The sequence below is a fragment of the Haliaeetus albicilla genome, chromosome 16, assembly GCF_947461875.1.
Source record: "Haliaeetus albicilla chromosome 16, bHalAlb1.1, whole genome shotgun sequence".
NCBI classification, from domain to species: domain Eukaryota; kingdom Metazoa; phylum Chordata; class Aves; order Accipitriformes; family Accipitridae; genus Haliaeetus; species Haliaeetus albicilla.
The window spans coordinates 21743084-21753225 of NC_091498.1; the positions used below are offsets into that span (position 1 = coordinate 21743084).

The 10142-nt window shown below is 41.2% G+C and overlaps 1 protein-coding gene across 9 annotated transcripts in view; it reads right to left on the minus strand.

Annotated features, from left to right (window-relative positions):
* Window positions 1-10142, minus strand: part of GALNT18 (polypeptide N-acetylgalactosaminyltransferase 18) — a 249088-nt gene that overhangs the window by 128554 nt on the left and 110392 nt on the right. For all 9 annotated transcript variants that reach the window (XM_069803883.1, XM_069803884.1, XM_069803875.1 and 6 more), the window contains one exon: window positions 3260-3452. In XM_069803883.1, coding sequence (XP_069659984.1) covers window positions 3260-3452 — 193 coding nt within the window. The remainder of the gene's footprint in view (window positions 1-3259; window positions 3453-10142) is intronic.

Genomic DNA, 10142 nt, shown 5'->3' on the forward strand with positions numbered 1-10142 from the left:
ATTGCCTTCCTCGATGCTTCCAAGTTCATTAGAGCCAGTAGTTATTTGTTAGTCTGCGATGTAGATATGTTATGGGCTAACAGATCCACATAAGGGTGGTAAACAGCAGAGCACCCCATTTCAGCAGCAGAAAATAAATGGAGGCCTTGGGAAAGACAGTATAAGCAATATTCCACAATACTGCTTGCACTATCTACTAAGTACTGCAAAACCAGAGCCTCCTTCAGGATGTGACGATTACTTCAGGAGGCTGGGATATCCAGGGGAGTTACTTATTACAGTCCGTATTGTAATAGATTATCTTGGACTGTGCTGGGGACTCCACTGTGCTAGCACAAATATTCACAGTGAAAAGTAACCCATTTCTGAATGTTTTATCACAGGACATGAGGCTTGTGGCTGTACAGAGGGCGAGAAACCACTCTGCAGTACCTAAAAACACAAGAAGGTCCCACTGCAAGGTGTGACGACTGCCACAGTCTGACCCAGCTGCAATCTGCTGGATGTTTCTGTCTGACTGATGGTCATTTTTTTCCAGAGAAGCCAGAGTCAGGGGCTTAGGCAGAGTGCACTGCCCTTACTACTAAATACGGTCTCCCACCTCTGCATCCCACCCACATTGGAGGACTGGGAAAGGTCAAATATTTGCTCTCTCCTCCACAAGTATCATGGCTCAGCAATCTCTAATTGTCCTCTGGTTTTCTCGTGGCATTAAATGTTGACAATATCAACCCTACAAAATCCTCTACGCTATAATACAGGGTTATTACATATGTGGAATAGCCTTTCGCACAGCAGAACCTTGCAAAGAAACACTGAGCTCCTCTGCAAAGTTGTTTTGACATGAATTCTCAGAGCACTGCAGGCAGAAAGAAGGTCAAGGCTGAGTCATACCAGTGTGATGTAAAAGGGGTACTAACGCTACACATTCTTGGCAGATCACTTAATTCTCCCAGTCTCAACTGGGGCCAACCATATATGAATTACATTAGACTTCAGTTATACATATATTTCTGTTGTCTTTCCAACTTCCTATACTTCATATGATAGGTTATGAATACAGATGATATGTCTGGGCTCAGCTGTGGTCTATCTATGTGAACTCCATTCTTTTAGCTACCTGCCCACAAGCCCTTGCTGGGATTCTAATGTCACGCTGACTCTTGCAGAACCACTGCTAAATGCAGGCTAATGAGCTTGGTTAGACCTAGGCTAACTCCGTCCAGAGCTATTGGGGTACCCCTGTCATGCCCGTGCTTTCACGCATTTCTAGTCAGAACAGGAATACCACAACTGACTAAGGTCTAGCAAAGTTGATTAACTCGGTCTCCACGCCATGTGCTGTGTACTCTCTTCAGACCAAGCTGTCCTTGGCTTTCATGCTACGCTGCTTGAGCCTAGTATCTGCCCATGGATAATTTAAACACATCTGTATAGACTCTGGAAGTGACTAATGCAACTGGCTTTAAAAACAGATGCTAAAAATCGGTTATTACAGTGGAAAACATAATCTTGCAGGGTAGACTTTTTTCCCACAATAGCCATGCGTGTGCTCTCACACAAATGAGAATATGCATATCAGGAGTGGGAATTCTTTTTTCAGCAACAAGACGTTCAGAATACCCTGTAGCTCTGTACTCCACAGGGTGCCATAGATACAGCAAACAGTTTACATACTACCTGACAACACACTTCATTTCCTTCCGTATCAGAATTTACTACATTTCAGTGTCAGATTACCTGCCTGCTCCTGGACAATAATAAAGGGGGTAGGGGGAAAATACCTTCCTGAGCTACCATTACTAAGCCATTATTTTGTATGCATGCGTCCATAAGCACATTGTAAAGTCTAACATGTTTCTGGCAGATAGTTAATTAAGGATCAAAAATTTCATAGAAATTAGGATCATGACTCATTTCTAACTGGAGTTTCTTTTAAAATCCCAACCATAATTTATTTCTTTCAGCTACAGTAACATTCATTTTCTCTGTCTTTTTCATTTTTAAAACCTATAGTTATAAAAAATTTAGATTGAAATCATTCAGGAGAGTAATTTCAAAAGAGATATAAGAACAGAAATGTTTCTATCATTGATGTCTTGTTAGTGACAGAAGATTTATTTTTCCTCTAAATTAGTTTACAATTTAAAAAAAAAGATACTGTCCCTACAGACAGTGCTAAACTGATTTAACCAAAATACAAACATAATTGCATGGACTTTGATTTTCTTAAAGTCGTTATTTTAGCAAATCTACAACATAAATATTTCTAAAATGTAATATATAATAATTATAGCATAGATATATTTTAAATTGCTAAAGTGCTGACTGGGGTGGTGTTAATATCTTTTCATTAATATCAGACAACTTAATATACAGCAAAATGCACTGCTTACTGCTTTAGTTATTAAAACATTTGGTTCAAATAAGTAAGATTACATCTTCAATTCAGTAAGTACCCATCATGTTTACTTTGATAATTTTTTTTTTTTTAATGAGCTGCAAAAAAGCAGTTTTCCCTCCACCCATTTCCCCATCCCCAGAGCTGCTGTTTGTTCAAAGGATCAGATGCATCACCAAGGCTGAAAAAAAGTTGAGCATTAACTGTCTGTGTGAATGGTCCTACCAGACCAGGCCTCAAATGCACTGAAGGGAAGGTTGTTCACTCCCTTGGTCCCATCCATCTCACCAAGCCATTGTGCAATAACAGTGGCCATATTAACCCCACCTGACATGCATGCTTCCTAGCAGAGAACAGTCCACTGAAGGAGGCTCCATGGGCTTTCAGCTGGTACACACTGCTTGATTAAATCACATATTTCACCAATAGAGCTCAACAGTTTCACCTGCTTACCGATCTTTATCAGGCAGTTCTGGGCTTTCAAAAAGAGCAGTTCTTATTTTCGTCCTACCTTAGTCAGATACTGTGATAAATTTAACATTAAAAGGTTATTCTTTTAGCAATAAAACACTTGCTATCTAATGTAAATTGTAGGTGAGATTAAGGTTGCAAAGGATCTCAGGGAACTTTTAATGGATACTTAGTGGGATTTTAACAGGACTTAATTTGAGCACTCTGGTACTTCAGGAGACATTTGAAACATCTAACCTTCATATATTTGATAGAAATTACTCATTCTGGCCACTGTATGTAACCTACCTTCTACGTGATCAAACAACATAACACTTCCAGGTGAAAAAGAGCTAACAGACTCTATAATTCAGGATCTACAATGCTAGGTTGAACTACAGCACTCACCCATTAGGTCTAAGGTCAGGCAAGGGCCTGTCCAGTGGCAAGCGATCGCTCAGGTAAGCATTGTAGCCATAATACTGGAATTGTTTAAGTGCGATACGTCTATTTTCAGGACTGAGATCCTGGCCCCAGTGAGCAAAGAGAGATGAATCAGTGAACGCTTCAGCAGGATTTTCTTCCAGTTTTGGTGGAGCTTCTACAAAACACAAAGACAAAAAGAAGCAATTTTAGATTCTCATTCCAACAGGCTCTAGGGTACGTTACTTTAAAAAGCGTAACTTTAGGGAGAACACCACACAGAACAGCATGTGCTGCTGGCTTACAGTGGCCTGTAAGTCTGCACATAACATGCCCTCACATACCTCTTGTGGCAGTGTAACTATTAGCACCTAAGGCTCAAAATTTAATATTCAAAATACAATTAGTTAAAAACAATTCTTCTTCATCACAATCAGACTAAAGGCCGGGACCAATAAACCTAAATGAATTAAATTTCAAAAGGATTCTTATCAGACAATAAGAACGTTATTTTGTTTCAGCCTGAATTATCTTGCTAGAAAAAGATTAAAGTTTTGAAGGGGAAAAACAAAGCCAAAGGAAGAGAAGAGAGAGTCTGTACAGACCACAAAATGGCTGGCAAAGTTTGTGCGTAAAATAAGTTCTTTGAAACTACAGATTCAACAGAGAGAAAAAATTCCCTGCACTTGGCATCCATGTTTAAATAGCAAACCAGTTTCAGTCACTCAATAATTGTATGGTCCAGTTCACCAATCCAGCCTATCTAAATTTTTAGTCCATATTTAGGTGTGTGCAACGATGCTACTGGGATCATCACTTTGTAATACTTGTGTCATTATAAAATGCTTTTGTTCAACAAGGCCACACCTCTGGCTGCAATAACCAATAGACAAGATGGGAAATTATATTCCTACAACTTAATTTAAGAGCTCCAGGACAATAAAGTCACAGCATCTGTTCTCAATATTTAGTTGCTCAAGAAGTCTGTTCAAGGTGACTTGTAAGGCTTTCTGTAACAGCACCGTCTCACCCCTCCAACCATCCCTTCAGTCTTTATGAAGTTGACCACACAATCTAACCCAGAGAACCCCTTGCCTCTGTGAACACTTCATGATATACAATACACTAATGAAGAAAGATCAAATGCCTTACTTGATTGCAATTTGTCATCATAAACTAGAGCTTCACAAAGAAAAAATGTTTTCATTTTCTGGAAGTTCTAATTATTTATGAAGAGTCTCCACAGCCATTAACAACTAACCAACTAAATAAAAACTCTCATTTCTGATGAGCTGTACTTATAAACCATAACTGCTGGGTCACGCAAAGACTTAGAAAAATAAAAGTGAATCTTTCAAAAGTCCAATAGGCAGACACTTCAACTGTGTCCAAAGTCCCTTACAGAGCTGACAGCTGCCTTAAGGACACCTAAGGACAACAATTTATGTACTAGTAGAATATACCACCAGAATCCTGACTCCCAAAGAATGCCAGGAAGCACATTCTTTGATCTCTTACTAAAAAGAACCTGAAATGCAAAAACTTGAATTGAGAAGATTAAGTTGTTTGATTCATTCAAGATGTTTTTCTTTTTCCCCTGACAATACTGACAGGAAACTAATGACACTTGCTTCCCTGCATTACATTCCAACCTCTGTAAATATGTAACATTTCTTTACTTGATGAAGTACTGCCTCTCAGCCTGAATCCTAGAATTGGCTCCAGTTCTTCGAAGACTAAAAGACATACTAAACTCTCAGTCAAATGAGGAAACTACACTGACAGCCCCCACTACCACATGATAAATCTGACAGAGTGGAGCTTGTGAGTTCACATACAACTCTGCAATGGAAATTTAAAAAGTTTGATAAATTCAGATCATTTTAGAAGGTCCTAACTTGAGAAAGGCAGTATAGTTTTTAAATACCAGTCCAAAAATCACAGCAACGGGGAAAGTCCCAGGTATCTCTGTTTTTTGATAACTATGTGATCTCCACAAAAACAACTTGAATTTACACGAAGAATCTCACAAACTACCTTCACATCATAAGAGATATTTAGATTAGGTACAGTCCTGATCCTGGCCAGTAGAAATTAATGTTCCTTGGCACTTTTCAAGAACACGTACATTCACGCTAATCAAGAAAAACATGCAAGTATTTGTTCAACCTGTTGTATGTTACATTAACCTGGATTTCTCCAAATCAAGCACACTTTCCCTGAAGGTTTTAACTTTGATAATAATATTACACTTATGGCAGAAGACTGTAGGATCCACCCACATGCAGACAGCATGATGCGTGAAGACATCTGAATAAAAATAAGACTCGTGGTAAGAATATTGCATGCATATGCATTTCTAACTACGGGCAGTTCCAAGGATCATTTTCCATGGATGAAGAGCCATCCCAGAAACAACCGCCTTCACAAAATCACACTCACACAAGCATCTATTGAATTTTATCTAACGATCACGTGGGAGGGAGTATTTCCTAAAGTGGTCTATGAATCTCTTGCTGTTTTTTGATTGAAAAAGCACTCAAATCCAGGTTGCATCTGCAAGACTAATATTTTCCAGCAATGGATATCTGTGAATTTAGTTTACAAGCTCTAATAAACCACTTGTCAAATGCAGCCATTTTTTGTATACTAAGCAAACATGTTATTTCAATATGTTATTCTACAGGAAAAAAGCGTTATAGCAAGAGCTTTCAATTACAATTCCAATCAATGGAATTAAGCACGCATCTCTGATGGCAAAGTCTTTCTTCCCTTTATTTGGCTGAAAACCCTTGGGACTTCATTCAGCCAGTTTCTCACAAGAAATAAAAACAATTATTATAAGACTATCAACTGCCTTTCGACTAGTCAACAAGCATCATTTGATGCCTTAGTCTCTGTAAACAGATCTCGGCCTGAAGTCTCACAGCCACTTCTTCTTCTTCTTACCACTTGATTCTACAATCGCAGAATGATCATGGGAAGCTAAGGCTCAAAGGTGAACCAGTAAGTAGTACTGCCTGAAGCAATACAAAGGTAGGCACATTTATCTACTCAGTTATTACTAAAAAGGAAAGATTAGTTCCATTTTTCCTGTGGGAAGAAAGCTTACCATCCACAGCACATTGCTGCAAATATTAACATGGGGTCTTCTCTATATTCACTTTTCACACCATGCAAAGAGCATCAGTGTACACAGATTTGAGCCTGTAGTATTAACGCTTGGCAGACTGACACTTTGCCATTAAATCAATTGGTACTAGAGATAAATCGCACAGATGTCAGCTGGCTGTACACCCGGGTGGAAGAAGTCTCCTTCCAGAAGCCTGGCTGTTCATGGCATCAGCATGGGGTTGGTCACATACTGCTTACCTGACTCAAAAAACTCACAGCTTGTTTTCCAAAAGCATCTGTGTGTCTTTAGCTCATACTGTCTGGATCATGTTTACTAGTTATGCAATTAATATAAAATCTATTGCTTCATCTGATCTCACTGACCAGCCTCCAAGATGGAAATTCCTCTCCTCTTTCTGTTGCTCGTTATATAGAATAAGTCAGAGACACCAAATCAGAAGACACTGCTGAAATCCAGGTTGTACATGACATGAAACCAACTCTCTCCTAATAATAAAAGATATTTTTATTAGTAATTGAAGCTTGAACTTGAAGTTAACACTGCCCTTGTAACGAAACACACACACAGAGGTTTCAATAGCCTCTTCTAGTGTACTGGGTACAAACAGCAAGGTTTGGGTAGTGGAAGGACTGCAGGAGTGGCCTCTGTGGAAGAGGGTCAGGTGCTGCTCTGTCAGACATAGTCATTTCCCCAACAGACTCACTGCTGGCCAAAGCAGAGCCCATCAGCAAAACTGGTGGTGCTTCTGTGAAGAACTATTTAAGAAAGGGCAGAAAATGATGAGGAAAAGGGAACAAGTGTACAAGGGGGCAGCAAAGAGAACAACAGAGGAAACAAGGAAATGAGAGAAGGGCAACCAAGTTGGTGAGGGGCCTGGAGCACAAGTCTTTTGAGGAGCAGCTGAGGGAGCTGGGGCTGTTTAGTCTGGAGAAGAGGAGGCTGAGGGGAGACCTTATCGCTCTCTACAACTACCTGAAGGGGGGTTGTAGTGAGGTGGGTGTTGGTCTCTTCTCTCAGGTGGCTGGAGAAAGGACGAGAGGAAATGGCCCCAAGTTGCAGCAAGGGAGATTTAGGTTAGATATTAGGAAAAATTTCTTTACTGAGGGGGTTGTCAGACATTGGAATAGGCTGCCCAGGGAAGTGGCTGAGTCACCATCTCTGGAGGTGTTCACAAAGCGAGTAGACGGGGTACTCCATAACATGGTTTAGTGGGCATGGTTGATGGTTGGACTTGATGATCTTGAAGGTCTTTTCCAACTTAAATGATTCTACGATTCTAAGACCAAGGTCAGGAGAGTAGGAGGTGCTCCATGTTGTCTTCGTTTCCCAATACCCAAGCTAGTAATTAAATGTATGTGTTAATTGGTAATAAATCGAATACTTGCTTTCTTCAGAGGTTGTACAACCAAGCAGCAAACAAACAAACAATAAAATGTCTATCCCTTATTATTAGTAAGGAGCTGCAGACAAGCAATGTGTTAGAAGCAACAAGAAAAGACAAGACGGTCCCTATCCCATCAAAAGTTATGCATTTAGTTTTATTGATCTCAACTGGTGTAAGGTACCAGTGTATCCCTTTCCTTCCTCTCCCTTCCTTCATTTGTTATCTATTTATAACCTACACTTACTTTGTTAAGTTTTTCTCAATACACATTTGTCTCTGCCAGTTTTCATAAGGCAACTCATACAACTAGTACACAAAGAACAACATAATAAAAAAATCTGACCAGACAGTAAGGAATTCAAGAAGGGATTTTCTTGATTACCACAAAGCATATATATAGCATCATTTGATAACAGCAAATAATGGCACAGGAATCGTTCTGCCCACCATGAAAATGCAATTATTTCCAGGGTAGTACAGGACAACCACTTAATTTACAACAGCATTCTTAAGTCGTGAAAGGAAGGAAATGAAGACTATTGTATCCAACTGTAATTGTAGTAGTCTTCAAGCACCTCGGCAAAACATAATTATTTAATTACCATTGGCATAATGTAATTATTTAATTACATGGGGATATTTTCGAGCCAACAAATGCCTATCTTTTTCAGAACCACAAACAGCACCTCTAACAGCACTGATGCATTGGTTATGCAAAGGTTTAGCAGTAACCTTCCTTGAAAGACTGTCTTCAGTTTTGTCACCAGTATATTTTTTATGTTTGTTGTGATTTAAGCCCAGCCAGTAACAAAGCACCACGCAGCCGCTCGCTCACTCCCCACCCCACCCCAGCCACGGTGGGATGAGGAGAAAAATAAAGGCAGGTTCGTGGGTCGAGATAAGGACAGGGAGGGATCACTCACCACTTATGGTCACGGGCAACAGACAGGCTCAACTTGGGGAAGAAACAAAACCAATTTAGTTTACTACAAATCAAATCAAAACAAGGGTATTAGGAAGTAAACCCCAACCTCAGACCACCTTCCCCCCACCCCTCCCTCCTTCCCGGCTCAACCCCGCTCCCGGTTCTCTCTCCCTCCTCCCCACAGTGGCGCAGGGGAACAGGGGATGGGGGTTGGGGTCCGCTCATCCCACCTTGTCGCTGCCGCTCCTTCCTCCTCAGGGGGAGGAGGACTCCTCACTCGTCCCCTGCTCCGCCGTGGGGTCCCTCCCACGGGAGACAGTCCTTCACGAACTCCTCCAGCGTGAGTCCTTTCCGCGGGCTGCAGTTCTTCCCGAATTCCCTGGCGTGGGTCCTGTCCGCGGGCCGATCTTCAGTCACAGACTGCTCCAGCGCGGGCTTTTCCCATGGAGTCACGGCCATCTTCAGGGGCCTCCGCTCCACCACTCCCCTCCATGGGCTGGGGGGGACACAGCCTGCCGTCTCACCACGGGCTGCGGGGGCATCCACCTCCTCCCCTCCTTCCTCACTGACCTCGGTGTCTGCAGAGGGGTTCCTCTCACATTCCAAAACTCCCCTACTCACTGCCGGCTCCCCTTCTTAAATCTGTTCTCCCAGAGGCGCTACCACCATCGCTGGTGGGCTCGGCCTAGGCCAGAGCGGGTCCGACTTGGAGCCAGGGAAGCTTCTAGCAGCTTCTCACAGGAGCCACCCCTGCGACCCCTCCCCTGCTACCAAAAAATTACGCTACACAAACCCCATAACAATGTTGCATCAATATATTTCTTGCCTTATCTGCTATGCAAGTGCTGATTCTGCCCGTTCATACTTCCTTATCAAGATTTAAGAAAGACCATGAGAACACCAGTGGCTGCTTCAAGTTTCATACGGCCTTAACTAATAAGTTCGTTAACTCATGTAATAACATTAACAGCTGGCATTTAGCAGACTAAATGGGTAGGGAATATTACCATATTTAATCTAATTTCAGTGGTAGCTAAGGCATAATGATACTAAAGCATCTATAAGGAATAATTTTTAAAGCGGTTTAGCATCTAAATCTATAACTGGCTCTGTGGCTGTTTGTATTGTGTCATGATCCACCTATGGAAGCCTTTAAGCTTTAAAACAAATCAGTTGTCCTCTCTTCCAATATGCATCTGCAGTTAACAACTACTTGATTTACAGAAAAGGTCATAAAGACAGTCCTGAACAGTAAGAGTTCAGTACTTCACAATTCAGTACACTGCATGTGCCTTATCCTCCTCTGTGCTGCTTAATTTGGGACCATCAACTGCTGCCAGAAATACATAATTTTCCTTATTTTTTCTCTTATTTATTTTCCTAAGCTGTACACTGCATAACGTTTATCCAGTTTATGACCGAT